The sequence below is a fragment of the Corvus cornix genome, chromosome 14 (genome assembly GCF_000738735.6).
Source record: "Corvus cornix cornix isolate S_Up_H32 chromosome 14, ASM73873v5, whole genome shotgun sequence".
Taxonomy (NCBI): Eukaryota; Metazoa; Chordata; class Aves; order Passeriformes; family Corvidae; genus Corvus; species Corvus cornix.
In genome coordinates, this window is record NC_046344.1 from 10,176,165 (window position 1) to 10,195,929 (window position 19,765).

General features: G+C 39.5%; 1 protein-coding gene across 1 annotated transcript in view; it reads left to right on the top strand.

The window, feature by feature from the left end:
* LOC104684974 overlaps positions 1-19,765 on the top strand; it is a 75,338-nt gene that overhangs the window by 37,863 nt on the left and 17,710 nt on the right. Inside the window, exons 36-55 of the mRNA XM_019281641.3 lie at positions 591-784; positions 1,956-2,258; positions 2,959-3,179; positions 4,162-4,323; positions 4,543-4,620; positions 4,981-5,331; positions 5,908-6,264; positions 7,263-7,613; positions 8,512-8,643; positions 9,292-9,441; positions 9,889-10,005; positions 10,684-10,857; positions 11,579-11,786; positions 12,794-12,960; positions 14,326-14,438; positions 15,328-15,409; positions 15,606-15,743; positions 16,415-16,577; positions 17,276-17,397; positions 18,767-18,907. Coding sequence (XP_019137186.3) covers positions 591-784; positions 1,956-2,258; positions 2,959-3,179; positions 4,162-4,323; positions 4,543-4,620; positions 4,981-5,331; positions 5,908-6,264; positions 7,263-7,613; positions 8,512-8,643; positions 9,292-9,441; positions 9,889-10,005; positions 10,684-10,857; positions 11,579-11,786; positions 12,794-12,960; positions 14,326-14,438; positions 15,328-15,409; positions 15,606-15,743; positions 16,415-16,577; positions 17,276-17,397; positions 18,767-18,907 — 3,724 coding nt within the window. The remainder of the gene's footprint in view (positions 1-590; positions 785-1,955; positions 2,259-2,958; positions 3,180-4,161; positions 4,324-4,542; positions 4,621-4,980; positions 5,332-5,907; positions 6,265-7,262; positions 7,614-8,511; positions 8,644-9,291; positions 9,442-9,888; positions 10,006-10,683; positions 10,858-11,578; positions 11,787-12,793; positions 12,961-14,325; positions 14,439-15,327; positions 15,410-15,605; positions 15,744-16,414; positions 16,578-17,275; positions 17,398-18,766; positions 18,908-19,765) is intronic.

Below are 19,765 nucleotides of genomic sequence, written 5' to 3' on the forward strand. Positions count from 1 at the left end.
AGCTGTCTCAGTCTTAAAACACTGAAAATGGAGCTTTTTGTTGTTCCAGCAGGTTTCCCCAGAAAGCTGTGATGTGTTTCTCTAACACTGTTCAATTCAGGACCAAGATACAAAGAAATATTGTTGGTTCATTTACCAAACTCAAATGATGGTGGCACTTAGAATTATTTTTTTAAGCTGAATTCTTAATGTTGGTTTTAAATCAGCACCAAAGTGATATTTCGTATTGTGACAGAGAGGGACTAGTTTCCAACTCAAACTCTGTCCGACTCTTTCTTTTATTAGGAACCATAACAAAAGCATTCAAGAAATTTAAAGAAAAAGTAGTCCGCCAGTCTTTGAAGCTTTACTGAGGAGTTTTAGAAACATCTTGTGAACAGCATGTGCTGACTGCAAGGCATCACAACACTGGAACAAGTGCCCAGAAAGTCTGTGGAGTCTCCATACTCAGAGATACTCCAAACTTGACCACACACATTCCTGAGCACCCTACTCTCATTGATCCTGCTTTGAGTAATGAGGGGTGTCTTGACAATCCTGAATCAACCATAATAATATCTTACTAGCAATTTTTATGTCTGTCTTTTTAGACTTCTGTTGTCTTCTGAGTTGAATCTTAATGAAAATAGGCTTCACATGGATTTCATGGGAGCCAGGGAGCGAAAAGTTGGTTTTGTTTTGTCCCTAAATGGAAGAGTCCAACACACTTTTACTGGATTACAGGCCATACCTCATCTTCTTTCTCTGGATGGATTACTGAAGTGCAAAAACAACAAACATGATGGTACTCTGTTCCTTTGTGTTTTTTTCTAATCTGCAGCTACCTAAGGAAGCTTCTTAATTTTAGTGTAATCCTTCCTGAGCTGCACAATGTATTCAGCTCTGGTACCCCAACAGAAGAATAACGTGTGCCTGTCAGGGCAAGTCCAGAGCAGACCACAGAGATGATCAGATGGCTGGAGCACCTCTGCTCTGGAGCTGGGCTGGGAGGGCTGGGGTTGTCAGCCTGGAGAAGAGAAGGTTCCCGGGAGACTTTAGAGCCCCTTCCAGTGCCTAATGAGGCTCCAAGAGAGCTGGAGAGGGACCTTGGACAAGGGCCTGGAGTGAAAGGACAACAGGGAATGGCTTCAGACTGACAGAGGGCAGGGTGAGATTGGATACTAGGAAGAAATTCTTCATTATGAGGGTGATGGGAAAATGGAACAGGTTGCCCTGAGAAGCTGTGGCTGCTCCATCCCTGGAATTGTTCAAGGCCAGGTTGAATGGGGCTTTGAACAACCTGGTCTGGTGGAAGGTGTCCCTGTCCATAGCAGAGGGGTTGGAACAAGATGGGTTTTAAGGCCTCTTCCAGCCCAAACTATTCTGTGATTCTGTATAATGCAGAGGAGAGTATTTAGCATGCAAAATGAACCTTGGGTCATAGGGTTGAGGGTACTTTTCAGTGAACAAACACAGTTTATAATTTTTCATATTTTCATGGATTGAAGGAAATAGTGGGTGGCCTCTTTCCTCTTCTGAAATGTGGGAGCTGACTTGAAACCCGTACTCCTTTGAATGGCTCCATGGGTGGAGCAGGTCACTGCTGAGCTCTGGAGGGATTGTTTCGCCTGCAATTACACTAGTAATAGGTCACAGTCCCTCTGTAAATTTTCCTTCATAGGGAGTGCAGTATAGTCCATGGTCTAAGGGCACAAGCAGCTTCGTGAATAAAAAGGAACAGCTGCTAGAAATACTATTATGTAATTTGTTTTAAACACAGACACTCACTAGTAGAGAAACCCTCAATGTGAAACTGATTTGCTCTCTTGATTAGGCAAAATTATCTATTATAACAAATGGAAATTCTTCTGCTTCCTCCCAATATTAAATTGATGGTTAATTTATATATTACTTCTAAAACTCTGGTTATTTTTGTCCCAAGAATCTCTCTCCACAGTAATTTCTGCCTGTTTCAGGTAACATCAATCTGATGGTCAACAAAAGACTATATGGACTCCATGTCAGGAACAGGAACGTGTTTGGGAACACCACCGTACACAATATCACTGTTGCCATGTTTCAGAATGGCAGTCAGGCAATCCCAGTGGAGGCAAGACTGAAAGGACACCTGGAACTGAGTAAAGAGAAGAAAAGGGGGCTAGCTAGCTTCCAGGTGGATGAGAAGGCTCTTTCTGTAGATTTTTTCAATGTCTTGGATCGTGGGCACAGCAGAGTCAGTGGGACTTTCACACATAATATCAACTTTTTAAAAAATGCAGGTAGGAAGAAAACTCTGACTTGAAGGTGTGGTGTAACAAGGTGAATTTATCTAAATGACTGCTGACCAGTGGAAATAGATGAGTTGTGTTTGCTCACACTAGAACAAAATGTGATCCAGTCTTAGCAGCATTCTTTTTAATGTTGTTGAGAAAATACAGTAAAATGGACACAGAAATAATTCAAAGAGTTTTGAAATACTTCAGAGTAAATTGTTTCTCTTTTGTATATCTGTGCTCCTGCACAGGATCTAAGTTGACCAGTTCCTCTAAGTATAGTTTTATGCCAAGTGTTGTTTCCTAAGCAAAGCAGTGGGTTTTCATGAACTGGAATTATTAGTAATTTTGCATGGGTTCTTTTGGACAGAATAAATCTGTTCTGAATCTTTTGGACAGCTGATTTCTGGAGCTGGACACAATACCAATTGGTAGATATCCTTTATTAAGAAAAGGAAAATCCCTGATTTCCAAAGTGAATGCCACATTTTAATTTAGCAGTCCCATTTCAATACAATTTTCACCTGGTAGATCATGTCCTTCTATAAATATTAGTAAAGTGATCACATTTTTTTATAAAGGTGTATCTTTTCTTACGAAGAACTACAGAAGGCTTCTTTTGATCTGTAATACATATTCTCTGTATTGGATAATGACAACCCGGAAGTGCTGTGTTGATTTTCCTTCCCTCCCTCCCTGTCAATAGGGTTGCCATTGGAAGGCATCCTTACTGCCACATGTGAGCATGGCACAAGAAATCACACCACTGCCATAGCCCTGCAGAGTGGCAGTGAAAGGATTGCTGCTGTGTTTGGACTGGCCACAGAGCCTCCAAAATCCCAGCTATCTGTGAGCTTAGAGCACAACATCTCAAAGATAAAGAAACATGGGATTCCTTTTTTTGTAGAAGCTGCTGCCTATTATGAGGTAAGAAGAGTTCTGCCTGTGAAAATTTCATTTCTGGGATGACAATTTGTGTATATATAATAACTCTAGGCTTTTCCTGTGCACTGTGTGTATTTGTTTTAAAAGCTGCTCCGTTTTTGAGCTGTACTAAATTACTGTGTGAAAGAAAGGTGTTGTCTGGCTCCTTGTCATACTGTTGACCTGTCATCTGAGCTCTTGGAGCTGAATCTAGACTAAATGAGATACTACATTCAGTTCTCATTTATCTTTCCCTTATAAATGGGATGTGGACCAGCAGGCCTAAGGTGTGCAGCCATCAGGTGTCAGCCTCAGGCCTGCATTGCATCTGGTACTGGATTTAACTGGTCCTGATGTCATCCTTTGGATGGCTGCTAAAGAGGAGAAGGGTGGTTAGCACGGCTTTCCCTTTGAAACTTCCTACCCACTGAAGCACTATGGACCATGATTCTTGGTATGGTGTTGCTTTGCCAGTGCTCTCTCTATCTGCATTTCTGCTATAGATCTGTGAACAACATTACAGCTCTTTGGTATTGCAGATTATCTTTCCATGAAAGAATCCTTTGCTATCTCAGACATCAAGTCACTTGCTAATATTTGGCTGGGTTCAACCACTATGGTAGGGTGAGACACACAGGTGTGCAGAGAAAGAATTCTAAAATTCCTTTGCCTTGCTTTTTAGTAGTGTTACTGCTTTAATTGTTTGTGCCTGAGGGCTCAAATCCTTCAGGGTACTGAATGTTCTCAATCTGTTTTGGAGCCAGAAGAATTAGTGGTGCATTGAATTTTGAAGGTCTGGCATAACACTAAAATCTCTATTAGAAATGAGGCTGCCTTGATGAATTTGCACTTTTATTTTACCAGTGCTGGTGCCCTGACACAAGCTGTGATGTTTAAGCACAGTGAAACAGACTCTGCCTTTCCCATTTGTTGCTGGGATGTTGTTGTTTGTTTCTTTCCATGATTTGATTTCTTCTGTGCACAGAATTTCTCCAGAAAGATTGCTGCAGGGGTAACAACCACTGTGGAGACAGAGCAGCTCAAAATTGAAATAGAGAAGAAAACCACTGGCATTGCTATGGAAATTTCTCTTTCATTTCACCATGATGTGAGAGGACTGATGGACATTGTTCCACGTGTACTGGAGGTTTGCAGAAATCCTGCTGAATGTTGTAATATATTTAGTGCACTAAACACTGAACTGTTTATCTTTTTGAAACTGAACTTTAACCTTTAATCTTAAATCTGTGTTTTGGAACCTTCATCCATTTGATCCTTAAAGCAGCCCTGTAACTTGCTCCTTTGAATTTTAGTCCTACCTGCTTTTCTTCGTGCTCTGAATGTGCTTTGTTGACAACGTCAACAGGTTGCATGCAGTGGAGAATCTGCTAACAAACAACTTTCTGGCCTTTGCAATGGTGCAATTGCATTTCATCATTTTGAGGTACTGGCTTAATTTGTAAACTTTGCTCTCAATAACACAATGTCTTAACTACCATGAAGGGAATCTAAGTATTAAAGTGTAGACATTTAGAAATGAACTTGAACTACCTGGAAGTTTTGTGTGCACTTTCAAATATTTTCACTCCCTTAATTGTTGGTTTGGGTTTTCTTCCTGTTATTTCTAATATGGAACTCTAAAGGCTTTAGGCCATTTCTCCATTTGTTTCTGCATTTATAATTACGTAGGATGAATACAAAATGGTGTAGGAGAACAGTTCTCTTCTATTAATATGGGCTTTTAAAAACAGTATGTGACCTGACAGGAAAGCAAACTTGACAACAGTTTTCTGTAATTTTTCAGACTCCAGCAAGAGTTTCACTGAATGGGTCAATATTTACCAGCAACTTTACTGTCATCTTCTTTGGACATGTTTCTTTTCATGACCTGTTTGCCTGCCTGCAACTCTGTGCCACCACTAACACCCAGCCTCATTTAGAAATCGACTTCCAGCATTCTTTGCCTTCACTTCATTCTTTGGGAATTGCCAGAGAGAACCAACTGAAGATGTCAGCCATGATAAGTGACAAGTACAAGGGCATCCTTGGTATTGTCCTTGGGCCTTGCACTTTGGAAGTTGATGGAGAAGTGAGCCTGGCAAGCAATGAGACAGGATGGATACTTGCTCTTAGAAACAAGTGCATCAGTCTAGAGGTAAGCCCAGTTTGTTTTCTGCATGCCCTTCCAGTCTGTGTATTTCACATCACTGACTCACAGAAAGCTGTCTCCTGACACATTTATGGACAGGCCAATTTTGGTCATTAAAATTGTTCTGGCAGAACAATGAGTCAGAGCACTTGCAGGGGGAAGTGTATTTGAAGATGATAATTTGGAGTAATACAATGGTAGATGTTACTGTTGCCATAAAAATGTTGCTTAATAATAGTTTTTTAATTAAAACAAACTTTTTTCCTAAAATCTAGTGAAAAGCATGTCCTTTTGTTTTGTAATTGTGGAGGTTAAGATTTGTTTCTTCTATATTATTTATGAAAAGGCTATTGTAGGATTTATTCTTCTTCCCCACCCCCTGCCCTTTCCTCCCCATTTTTTTTTCAGGTTTTTCACAGAGAAATTTCTGATTTCTCTATGAAACAAGCCTGTCTTGTATGGTCCTTTCCAAAAGCAGATTGTTTCAGAAAGAAGAAATGCTTTCTCTTGAATTAGAAACAAATTAGGAAGACAGTTGCTTTACCTTGTGTGTTTCAAACAGTGTAATCTTTTCTGTTGCAGAGGATGGGATTGCCTCGTGCTGCAGTCTTGGGGGGCTCATTTCGACAGAACATCTGCAACGTGGGCTTGTTAATGAACCTGCAGTGTGATGGCAGAGCAGTGGATGTGCAGATAGACACCTCCTGCAAGCATGAATATACACTCCAAGGGATGCTCAAGCATTCACTTCCCTGGCTCAGCCAGCTTGGGCTGCCTTTTGAAAACTCTGTCTTGTTCTCTGCAGCCACAGACTCCACCACAGAGGGCATTTTCCTGCTGCAGGCTGGCAGATGCACACTGAGGGCTAGAGGGGATTTCTCTATTCAGAATAAAGCTGACTGGACACTGGAAACAGAAACAGACTGTCAACTTCTGCAGGTAGTTCTGGGAAGCTTTTAAAGAGAGTTTTGGGATCAAATGAAGGCCATGAGGCTTTTAGCTTAAATAACAGTGCTGGAGTGTTGGAAAGGCACTGTAAAGGCACACCTGTCTCACAGCATTAGGCAGAGGCAGTGTCTCACGTCCTGCTCACAGGTGCTCTCTGGAGATTAGCTCAGCCTTTGCTGCCTGTTGCCTTCACAGGCCGACACTGCCCTCTAAGGCTGAACAGCAATCTTAGCCTGAACTCTGGCAAAAACAAATTCCCTGGTCTGTGTAGATTATATTAAAATAGAATTTCCTTGATTTTTCCAGTTAGCCCCACTGACTACATTAGAAAGAATTACTATGGGAAAATTAGGGTTTTTTTCTAGATGTTCATAGGCATTTATATTTTGCTTTCAAATCCTCAAATTGAGTAACTTTCTCAACTACAATGTGGCAACATAAAAATAAAAATGACAGGAAAGTTGTAGTGAAGAGGGACTGAAAACCCCTTAAACTATTAAAAATAGTAGAATTTTCAGTGCTTTTAGAAATCCTTTGAAAGAATGAGAAGAAACATTTCATTTGGAATATTGCACAAGACAAGCTGGAAGTTTAATTATTAAAAAAACCAAAGCTTGTACAACCAGATGCAAGAATGTCTGTTAGGCCTATGATTTTTTTGTATGTTAATTTGTTTGAAAACTGAGATTGGTGTAGTCTGAATGAAGCATAGAATGTTCAGTAAACTTTGCTAATCTGAAGAAACAGGTATTTTGTATTTTTGTAAATGTAAAACTTTGTAAAGATACAGAAATTGTGAATTCTGCAGGACAGTCCTTAAATCTTCCATCAGGTCCTATTCAGGAAAAATCACAACCTTTCTTGTAGAGAGGGGGAAAAATGGCAGCATGGAGATTGTAGGTTTTGTCTCTGATACTGTATAATGCAATACACACTTGTCTTAAAGTGTTTGTATATTTGTCAAGGATTTTTTGTTTAATTCTTGATAGGATCTCAGTTTCCCAACTCAGTCACGGCTCACAGGATCCATTCAGAAAGACAAGTGCCAGGCAGAGCTTCTCTCTGTCCTGGAAACAGAAGGCAAAAGTGCCCATCTTGAAGTGAGAGCAGAGTGCAAGCCAAGGATTACTCTGAAAGTTCAATTCAGGCATGATGTCCCCCAGCTGAAGGAAATCCCAAGGGAAAATGAGCTGTCCATCACTGCATGGAAACACTCAAAATATCTTATTGGAATTGGGATGAAATTGGGAGCCTGTGAGATTCAAATGAATGGGGACTTTGACCCTGAAAAGAACCTTCAGTGGAAAATACTTATAGAAAACCAGTGCCAAACAATTCAGGTATGGAAAAGAATTTCCTTCTTTGATGTTGAATTGTACCTGCTAAAGTCAAAAGAGAATAATCTAAGGATTTCAAGGTTGTAGCAGAGAAGTAATAAAAACATTCTCTTTTGATGCTGCATCTTACTTTTGGAGCCAGTCATTCATAGGTTTTTTCATATGGCATAAGCCAAATTTTCTGTTAATCAGTACCTGCAGATAATGCACTTGCTTGTACTAGCTCTGATGTGTTTTCTAAAACATGGTTGAGAATTCTGCAGGGTTTTTATATTCAAGAAATAATGATTATTCAAAGTTGTCTTTGGCTGTATCAGCAGTTACAGCCTCTCAGCAGTCTGAGAAACAAACTTTGAAATAGTTTAAAAATATATGAAGTAAATAGATAATCTTCTAAAATACAGTGTGTGGAAAGTTTGAGAGACATGTTATCACAGTATGATCTGTGAATTCAATATGCAAGTCAAGGAAAATCTGAGTATACAAAGATATGATTCATCTGCCCTTTCCCAAAACCAGAACTGCCATAATAACCTTATGTATACTGTCTGGTTTCATTGAATTTATGGATGCATTGGGCCACTGGGACAATGCCAAACATAGAAGATTAACTAACTTTTCATTTAGGCGGGAAGAGCTGCCACATTGCCCAGTGTTATATTTATGCTGACTCATTTATCAAAAATATTCAGACATATTCAAAATAAAAAAGACAAAATTTATAAAATGTATTAAAAAGCTGTCAAGATTTGTGGAACATCCTGTGGCTATGCTGCCTGATATATTTGATTTTACAGCTAGGTGTTATTAAAGCTACTAGTAGGAATTAAAAGTTTCAGGGGTATGATGTATTTGTGGTTAAGTGGTGGTGAATTTTTAAAATTTTTTTCTTCTTTTACAGGATCTTGGAGCACCAGTGAAAATTGATGGTTCAGGCTACCTTTTAATGGATAAAATGAACCTAGATTCACAGACGTTGATCACTGTTGATAAAAGTAAATTCCGAGGACTCCTTATACTAAAAGTCACTAATGTGAGTACCCTGCAGGCTGTTGGAGTTTGTGTACAAAGTACTGAGTAATGTACTCTAACCTATTTTATTTGGAACAAATAGTCAAGCTTTAGTAATAAATCCTGGAATAAAAATAAAATAACAAAATCTTTGAAAATTTGGCACCTTCAGTGTGCAGTAACCGATGTATAGGATAATAGGATACAGGCTCTGGCACTTCCTGAATCATTTCCTTGTCATGCTCTTTATGTGTAAATTTTTGTTGTTTGTATTGTACTGTTGGATGTTCCTTATATCACTGTGATTTACCCTGCAAAATAATAGGCAGTGATTATTCAGACACAGCTGTTTGTTTATTCAGTGAGACAGCAGCACAGGAAAGGCTGTGAATCTCTGGCTTCTCTGTTGACAATTACAAGTTTGGCTTCTCTTGCCATCAGAGCAGGAGAGTAGAGAACACACACAAGTATCTGTTTCCTCATGATATTTCACTTTCCTGCCACAACTGGTAACTTTTGCATGTTTCTGTGCCATAGACAAACAACATAGCTAGTGGGAGTTTAATTAATATTAAATGTAGGACAGACAGATTTCTGGTTTGAGCTCTGTATTGCAGCAAGCTTTGGATTCTACACGTGCTTTGCTATCTATGCTGTGAAATATTAACAGGAAAGGCAAGAGTTGGATGTGGTGCTAACCCATAACATTCAAGGAGCTGCTGACATTGGCATTCCCATGAGAGTGTTACTTGATGTGATATCAGAAAAAAACACTGACTTCTATAAAGGATTTATTCATTTCTGTGTGAACAGCAAGCAAGTAAGTGTCTCCTCCATGTCAGTAATATGTGAAATAGAGGTTGAAGTGAGCTAATTGGCTTGCTAAATATTGTTTCTGCAAACAACCCAAAAGCAATACTCTGCTGGGGCTGGTTTGCTTCTAACAACCTTAATTAAATGAAGGCAGTATCTTCCAGCCACTCCTTCTGTGCAACAAATTTGACATCAGCAATGATCCATGACTCCCATTTGTAAATTATATCAAACCTTCCTTATCAGGTATCTTCACTTGGTGCAGCATATTCCCTCTTATAGTACGAAGTTGTGACTTCTAAAAAAATTAGACAATCCTTCACCATAAAGTTTTCACAGTTTTCATAATTTTATTCTAATGTGTAATTAGCCCAATAATTACATTATTCAGAGAAGTCTCCGTATCAGAGATGTGCCACAGTTAACTTTTGTCATATTTACTTGGACTGAGCAGATTACGGAAGAACTGAATTTTGTCCAGAAGTTGGATGTTGTGTCTCTTAACTACAAACTTGCTCATAACATAGAGACATTGAAGACTTTGCAAATAAAAGACAGGATTGAGTTTCAGGTAGGTTATCAATGGCTGGGGAGACATGATTGTGGAGTCATGCCACGCGGGGAGCAGCAGCTGTGGAAGCGAGATGGCGAAGACCAGCGGCTGTAGATGTGACTTTACGCGCTTGGTGTTTTGGTGAAGGGGGAGTCCAGATGCTCCCTTTGCTCTTGAGGGGAGTGCAGAAGCTCAGTTTGTTCTCATGGGAGAATAGCTTAGATCAGGACTTTCCACAGGCCTGGGGTTGGAGCTTGGCTCCCAGTGTGGAGTGAGAGGAGGGCACTGCATTTGTGTGTCTGACAGAGCTGCAATGTCCCCTGGACACACAGGGCAGAGGGGAGCATTGGTGGGATTTCACTGGATCCTTTCCAAATGGTATTTCCCTCCCAGACTACCTGGCACATTTTTTTATCTGAGAAACACAAGACTTCCAAAAAACCACTTACTGTTTATTAACCATGTAGCTGCTTCAATACCACTAAGGCATGGCCATACTGGAGAATATGCATTAAATGGTTGAATTGTAAAATAAAAGGGACATTTGTAACTATGTTGTGTTATAAAATGATAAAAGATGCATTTTTTGACACATCTTTGAGATGATACTGTCTCAACCAAAGAAAGAATCCTGACCAGCAGGAGCTTTAAGTTTTACAATTCTGTCTTTTCACAATCTACTTTTGTTGCACACAGACTGTCTTGAACCTCAAAGTGACCAGGAGCTTTAGTTTGAAAGTACTTTATGGCGCTCACTTAACAACTCTTGAAGGACAAATCCAGGAGTTTGAAACAAGTACCAACATAACAGGGAACTTCCATCACACTTTGCCATGGCTGCTACAAGCCAGAATCCCATCAACTTTACAGGTAGTTTGGTGGTTTTGTTGTTTTGTTTTGGTTTTTTTAAAAATTACAATTATTGTCCTGGATAATGATGTAATTCAAGCCCGTGGCTTGAATAAAAACTACCATTTCATAAGGTACAGGATGGAAGCTGACATTTTCTGATATTTAAAAACTGTGGATGGCTAAAACCTGAACTACTGAAATGGAAAATTTCTTCTTGACTGCTTTCTGAATGAGGTTCTTCCATTCTGATTAGGGTTAGTAGACTGGGTATTGTTGATACAGTAACTCTACAGGAGAATAGCTTGAGCACATTGCACCAGGGACTGGAATAGTGCTCCTGTGCTCTTTAATGGGAATTTTATACTTAAAGAAGTATTTCCTTGGGTGCTATTTTCAGGGGAGTATTGGAGTACCTACTATCTGATAAATACTGTCAGTAGGTGTAGGTTAAGTATCTTTTATATAAAGGAAGTTGTGTTTGTAGGATAAAAGAGAACCTCATGAGAATTTGATATAGATCAGTGAGGCTGGCATGGCTTGACATTCATTCGGTTGAATGAGCTTCATACTGGAAAGTCAAGGATGATTAATGAAAGGCCAAGATACATTTTGTTAATGGACAGGTTTTGACATAAGTATAGACTAAAGAATTTTCTTTCACTTCCATTTTCTCCTGTCTCAAGATTAAATAGTATTTAAATATTGTTTTGAGAACTTATATCTACATGTAATTTTCTAGGTAGATGTGGTTTTTCAAGGGAGAACCACTACTCAAGAGAGATATGTGCACATTGCAGCTGGAGAAACATCAATGACATACGTAATAAACTCCTATTATGTTGGCCACCAAGTGGATATCTTCTGCCAGAGTGTGCACAGCAGTGAGGTTCTCCAAGCATCTGGCTACCCTAAGGCAATCAACTTGATTCTCAGTTTACAGAAATCAGGTGGGTACCTGCCAGGAATTTTTTTATTCTATAATAGCTCTTTGAGGATGTTTTAGCTGTTCCTTCAACAGCTACAAACTAAGATTTCCTGGTAGTACCTAAAAAGAAGTTTTATCTTGTTTGTAAGTAAAATTGTCATTCTGAAAGTGTATCTGTGATTAGCTGATGAAGCCAGTCTACCCTCAAAGCTTGCCCTGGCATAAATCCTACCTGCATATCCCTCTTACACTGTGATCAGGTACCTTAAATGCCCCCAGGGGAATACATTCATGTTTGAAGAAAACTCAACAACAGTGAGAGCACCAAAGGGCAGGAATTACTGAGGTTAGCAGGCACTGAATCAATACTAGTGTGAGTGGCATCATCTCCTTGCACCCACTCAGAAAAAAAGCAGCAAGATGAGAGGTTGCTCTCAGGACAGCCACAGTCACCATGTGATTGCATTCATTTCTGTGGGTTTTGTCTTATCATAAAGAATTTGGGGGGGGTTTCACATCTCTCATCTCATTTTTATCTTTTTAGCAGTCTCATATTTTCCTTTTCAAAAATGAAAAGCTGGTAGGAAAGTGGGGGAAGGCCTTCAGGTCACGCTCTTTGGACATTGTTGAGTTGCTGTAGCTGGAACCAAAGGAGTCAGTGGAGGTCAGAACAGCTCAGAGCTCTTCCCTGGAAGAGGCTGCTACAGGCCAGGGATGCAGTTGGCTGTATGGATTAGTCAGCTCTAGCTGCACAAACACATTCCTGACAGGAAATGACTTGCCACTTAACACTGGATGTGGGTACACAAGCTCTGTTACCACAAGACTTTGTAAGGACAAAATTCAAGGACATCCAGAAAAACTCTGCCCTTCTTCAACCATAGGCCAAAGTTTTTGTAATGCTGAATGATGACTGTCTTGATGAATGTATTAACCCAAAAGCTGGCTGGATTGATTTTATGCAGGCAGAACTGAAATTTCTCAAAAATTAGCTGCTCAAATTGGCACTGTTTTGTCCCTTCTATATAGAAAACAAAGCCAAGACTATCTGTGAAATCCAGTATGACGAGAAAGATGTAGCTGTGACTGTGGATGTTGACACAGACTCTGAACTCTTTGGTATATTTGTGTTCATGGCAGAGGTAAAGCACTCAGTATCACTTTTCCATCACCTGGGACTTCCCTTCTTTTTTAAGGTAACGCACCACAGAACTTTTGCTGTGCTTTGATTCAAGCTGTCACTTGAGGTACATTTGCATTAATCCAGAACACTTCCAGTGGGCTCAGTAAAATTACTCCAGGTTTATGCAAGTGCAGCTGAGAGCTGACCTGGCCCAATTTATCTGAATCCTAGTTTAACTTAAGTACAAAGCTAGTGGTCTGTTTCCAAGGAACCTGGTCAGGTACCTGAAATCCCTGGTTTCAGGGTTAATCTTTTCAGGAAGGCACATGTTTACTGTCACTTTGCAACCAAAAGGGCTCACAAAAGTAGAAAGAACTTTTGGTAGAAAACAGCTGTCCTTCATACCTAGAGAGCTCCTTGGCTTGGTTAAACCACTCGTAGCACAAATATGTAAAATGCTTCAGTGTTGAATAAACAGAAGTAGATGTATATTCCAAACTACTTGATAGGATCAACAAAGGCTGTACCTGTTTATCCCTTGGGAGAAAGAAGTATTAATTGAAATGTTTCCTTCCCTTTTGAAGGGTAGTACACAGAAAAACACTTCCAAATGATCCACCACCTTCTCTTCAAATAACAGGACATGTAGCTAAGGATGCAAGAGTAAAGGTCAACTTTCCTGAACATAAACATTAGATCAATATTAAACCTGAATATTAAGTATCAGTGTTTCAAAGGTATATTTAATGCTAGCATTTTACTGAAAGGTATAAGACACTTTCACGGCTTCTTTTCCATTAATATTTAGTGAAATGTCTTTTATCCTCTAAATGTTTGAATGAAAAAAAAAAATAAAAGCAGAGATGGTAATTCTTGAGGTGCCTTATTCATGTATAAGGTATGAGTATAACCAGGGGACTTCAGAAATTACTGTTCCCACAGACAGTGTTGATATTGAAGTGGTGTAGACGGCCCTCATCTTTCCCAGAGGGATTCTTTAGCATTTTCAGGATAAAGCTGTAGATGATGCAGCAGCTGTGGGAGGAAGAAAATGCCCTGGAGAAAAAAAAATTGTGGAGCCCCATCTGTTTCTTTAAAAAGAAAAAAAAATGAAGGAGAAAAGGCAATTTCTTTCTAGTATATGAAAAATGAGAGTGGGGGAGACGTAAACAAGAACCAGTAGCTTTAGACTTAAACCAGATAAGGGTACATTGAAAGTAACACTAATATTTGTCAATAATGCAAATGAGTAGCTATGGAAAAATACAAAAAAAAAAAAAAAAAAAGGAAAACCTTTCTTGAGGCTTTTGGTTTACATCTAGGAAGCATCCAGAAGGCCTGTCTGGAAGATAAACTTCAGTCAAGATAATGATTTTAAGTAAGTTAAATGATGGGTAGAAGTTATGGCATGTGATTTGTTTATTTTCCCCCTCCACAGATAACAATTCAAGAAGTCATGACTGAAAATGAAACCGAAGGAGCTCTGAGGCTGACCTATGAACAACACACAAACTTCTCCTTTTCCATCAGTAGAAAAAAAGACCAGCAAGGGTAAAAGGGTCATTCTGAGCACTATAAAAAAATGTCATTAGGCCACTTTGATTCCATGGAAAACAGTTACTGTATTAATCACCAAATCACTGGTGAAATGGATAACAAAACCTGGGTTAAGTGAGTAGTCACACCAAACAGTCTGTAAACCTCAGGGAGTTTCTAAAGGGCTGCAGACAGATTCCTCCCCTCACAGCTTGGGACATGCCTGTCTCTCTGCCTGCCCACACTGCATCCACGGAGCAGACAGTGGAAGAGTCCATAAAACTCTAGGCCTGAGCCAGACAAGTACTTAAAAATGTAACTTAAGTTGACATAATTGATTAAATTGTTTTGGCACAGTTGAAACTTGTAAAATTATGGAGCCTTGGTTTGCTAAGTTGGTATCATTATGGCTGTATCTGCACAAAACTGTAGGCTTTAAAGGGTGTTTAATAGGTTGATATTTTCAGCCTTGGGGTATTTCAGATATTTCTTAAGTTTCTAGCAAAAAACCTTTGCATTGAGAGGTGTTGTAAGTTCTGTTAAAATCTCTGAGAATTGTAAATTCTAAGTTTGTAAACCATGACAGTGCTTCCAAAGTCAGATTCCAACATACCTTTCTCATTTTTAAAAAGCTGAGGCATTTGCTATGGCAAAGTAATTTCTGCTCCAGTGGGCTACATTTTGTCCCTGGGATGCATACACAGATTTTTTTATTGAGCTCAGAGGTGGTAATTTTGTGTGAATGCATCAAAAACTGGGAGCTGGCTGTGTTCAATGGAAGGCACTGCTGTTTGTAACTCTAAAAGCTGTGGCAGACTTGGAGCTAACTCAGATGAACTTGTGCTGCCAGCCAGAGTGGACCTTCTGATACAGTGTTGAACAAAAGTTCATTTCTTCCCTTTAGTGAAGAGTTGAATATAAAAGCACTCCAGACTCATCCCTTCTTTCTACCGTACTTCCCCTGTGCAGCAGAAGTGTCTTCTAAGGTAACTATCTGCAAGTAATCCATTGCATACATCACTGCAAAGTATTTTAGGAATCAAGCTGCTTTATTTCTAGTACTAGGGTCTCTAACATTTTCGTTATTGTTGAGGATGTTCCTGTATTTAAAGATGTTAACAATCCCAGTTTTTTCTTTTTTCTTTTTTTTTTTTTTTTTAAATTTAATGGGAACATGAAAAGGTAAATTATGATATGAGTGAAGCAAAAGGCAAACTCCACCTCAGGATGGAAAAAAGGGATTTCAATATTTCAGCAAACCTAACTTTCACTGGAGCCAGCTACAGTAATGCCATTGAAGTGGCACAGACCATGGCCCAGGTTGGTACCACCCAATGATGGCAAAGGCAGGCTGTGACAGGAGGGCACTCAGGGGGTGGCTGCCAAGCAGTGAAGGGCAAACGCAGCTCCTGCTGTGTGAGGTGTTCAGCCCTTGATTTCTCCAGTAGCATGAGCAAACATTTGATTGTGGATTAGTTTGAGTTCATATTTGTTTGCTCCTATAGATGGAGCACACATATAGGATTTATAGGGAATAAGAAAAATAATGTGTTACAAACTGAACAATTGCCAGTTTTTATTATACAGGTATCACACATTTCTTTTTCTAAATATGAAAAGATGTCACAATACCTATTGTTGTTTGTGCTGTCTGCTGGATTTATTCTGTAATAGTGGGACTCTTGATATTGTAAGAATTGTTCTGTGAGATAAAAGAAAAACTGTATAATAATCAAAGACTGTTGTAAAGGGAATACTCAGTTGTTTATGTACATTCCATCATTTGTAAAGATGACTTTCTGTAGAAATGAAGACAAGTAGAAATGAATAGTTGCTTGTATGAGAATAGTGGGCTTAGAGTATCATTGTACTAGAACCTATAAAAACACATTCCTACAGACTCCACAGGACTTTGGGGTACCAAAATTACACTTAGGTTTTCAACTTCTCAGAGAACTTGGGGTTTAATGTTTTCCCTCTTTTATTTTTAGTTTAAAATTCTTCCAAGGCAACTTGTATTTATGACAATTTACCAAAAAGGCAACAGAACACGTCTGCTGAGGCACATTGCCCTGTGGGATGGCAAAGAGATAAAGCTAACAGGCACTTACACTGGACTCTTCCCAAAGCTGCCTGGAGGTCATGGCATTCAGGGTAGGTTTCTCAATTCTTTTACAAGTATTCAAAGCAGACTATAAAATAAAATAAACTACATAAATCTGATTTCAAAATACATATTCAAAATGCACGTTCAAAGGGTTTCAATCCTGGTTTCAATTTAGGGCTTCTAAGGTCTTATTTGCTTTAAATTCATTATAGGTCTGGCTGTTAGAAATGTCAACTTCAGAACAGTCTTCCTGCTTTGTGAATATGGAACATAAAATTAAAGTACTGGGTACTGCAGGGAGCACTGGTCACACTGGCTGCTACCTTGAGGTTTTAAACCCTTATGTTGAGGCTTTATGATCTGAAAACAGAGAAGATAACTGCACTTACTGGTTTGAGTGTTGTAGGCTGTTCCCCTTCCAATGTGAGGCCATCTCAGTTTTACACAAATTACTTCCCTGGCTGTTGTTGCTGAAGTTGCTCTGGGTGTAGCTGTCAATCTTCTGATTATTGCAGGTAACTCCTGTTTTGCTGGTAAATAGGGAGAAGGTTCCTGTTTTCACTTACATGTTGGGCAGATATCAGCACACTGAAGTCATTGTGGCTGCTGGGTTGGGGGGTGTGTGTGTATGAGCAGAGACCGTGTTTCCCTGGGAACCAAGGGATGTCCTGCTGCCTGTGGGAAAATGTCCTGGGAATGGTCATGATTCCTGGTGGGAAATCTTACTTGTTTGTTTTCCTTGTAGTGGAACTTCTCCATCCTCTCTCCATCCCTTTTCCATGGTATGCCAGGGTCAACTTATATGTGAAACATTCGGCACGCAGTCACCGGGATGATCTTACTGTTGTTTGGAATGAGAAGGACAAGGTACAGTGGCCCAGAGCAAATAAATGTCAGGAGAATGACAGGAATCTCAAGAGTTTTGGGGTTTTCTTAATTAAAAAAGGCACTAAGCAAGTCAGGGAATTCAACTATAAGGCAAACTATCCCCCTTCTTGGATATATACAAAGTTCTGACTATGAAAGATGAGCAGCTGATATTCTTGTAGGAAGTATTTTCAGGCCATACTATTTTTTTGTTTGCAGTAACCCCACACCTTGCTGCTTAACCAAAGGTAATGAAATGCATAAACTTCAAAGCACTGGGTAAAGGCCTCTGAGAGTAGGTGGAAAGAACAGCACAAATGTCATGCTTAAAGCAGCTTAGGGACAAAGAAAATCTAAGACAAGTGAGCGAGTGTGAGCATTAGTTGAGATCAAAAAGGATAAAGAACTTGTTGCATGGGTATAATACCCCCACAGAATATTTACCCCCACAGAATAATATTTACCCGCACAGAAGGGGGTACATACCATACACAGACCTTGCTTAGCATTTTCAACTTTACTAATTCAGTCAAAACTCTTTTGTATTTCATTCTTTCACTCTCCTCTTTATTAGCAAGACTGACAAATATGGAACAGTTGAAACCAGTCTTTGTTTTCTTAAAGTAAGTCAGCAGTATTCTTTAAAAATATAAAAGACAGAACTAGAAGAACTTGGGGTAGGTTGATTTCCGGATGTTAAGTGGGGACAGTTTTCTGACTTGCTGCTAACAGCATCTTGGCTGAGTATTACATTATTTTCTGAATAGTGGAAAGATAGAAGACAATGTATAAAATATGCTACCATACATAAACATAAATGTGCCTGCAAAGAGCACAGAATTTCTTGATTTCTTTAAAAAGTGTTAAAATTCCAAAATTTACTTTAGCAGTAGGGTTTTTTTACTATTACTTAAATTACCACAACTATTTAAATGCCACCACTATCTAAATTACCACAAAAATATTTTGCTCTCAACAACATAAGAGAATTTAGTTCCTAATGAACCAAATGTCTTTTTCTTGTGCTTTAACTTTGTAAGCTGTGTTTAATGACTCTGTGGCAGTGCAGCCTGCAGTGCCTAAAGATAAGACCAAAATTAAGCCCCAACAAACTTAAGCATTGTTCGTGATTTTAGTAAAATACAGAGAATAGTTCTGCTTTGAGCTGTGCTATGCAGAGAATTCAAGTAGCAAGAATTGTCCTAGTTTGAACATTAACTTTCCTCACTACTTCAGAAAGGTCTTTATTGTGCACATAATTATTCTGAGGACAAGGTACAGGGAAATCTTACTGGCTGCATGTTTGAGGTCAGTATGTGAGACGTGTTTTATTTCACAAGTTCCTTTTCCATCTGTTGATATTGATCAGCTATCAGTGTCGTCTTCTCTGAAGTTTGGAAGACACTGGACAAGCTACAGAGCCACTGCTGTGCACCCATTTAATTACACTCTGAAGCAACTGGAGGTGCATTCTCTGTCAGAAAGAAGGGGCAGAAAGTACAACCAGCAGGTGAGATCATGAGACTGGGCTGCAAAATACACAGCTGTGATGCTGCATTTACTGTGAGTGTGCCTTTCACCCCTGAGAATTGCAGAACCAGATATCATCCTGAAAAATGTAAAGAGCACCAAGTGCTGTTATTCCCTTGTGTCCAAACCACCAGCACTGTTTCCCTTTTTAAGTATAACTGTTCCTAGCTGACAGTCTTGCACTTTCAGCATTGACCCATTTTGGATGGGAGGAACACAGAAGTGCACAGGAACCAGCCAAGCGATGAAAATGAGGCAAATTTGGTCCATAAAGCAATGAACAAACTCCTAGTTTGCACACACAAGAAAAACAACAACAACAAAAAAACCCCACAACAAACAAAACCAAACCAGAAACCCTTTGATACCCCTGTGAAGAAAATGTAAATTTTTGGAGGAATGTAGAGGAAATTGCAACACAAATGTGAAAATGTACATGGCTAGAGAGGCTTTAAAATATAGTTGTGAAGTGCACTTGCAAAGCACATGTAGGGAAAAAGAGGAGGAGGAACTCCACAAACCATCCTTCAAGATCAAATACTACAGTATAATTTCCATCTGACTGCACTGTGTGGATCATTGCAGCTGCTGAGGCTGAAGACTTTCAGCAATAAGCTGTGCCAGCAGTGCAGTGTTTGTTCATCTGAAGCCCTTTGGTGCTCAGGGGTGTTTGCACAACACTCAGGATGGTTCCAGAATCGTATTCAGAGGAATAAATTCTCTTGTAGGGTCATTATTGCAGTTGTGCCATTAATTGCTTTGCATGACAGACCCCAGGCAGCTTCCAGAGAGGGTAACAAAAGCCTTCCATGGCCTTGGTTGTGGAAGTGTAGCTTCC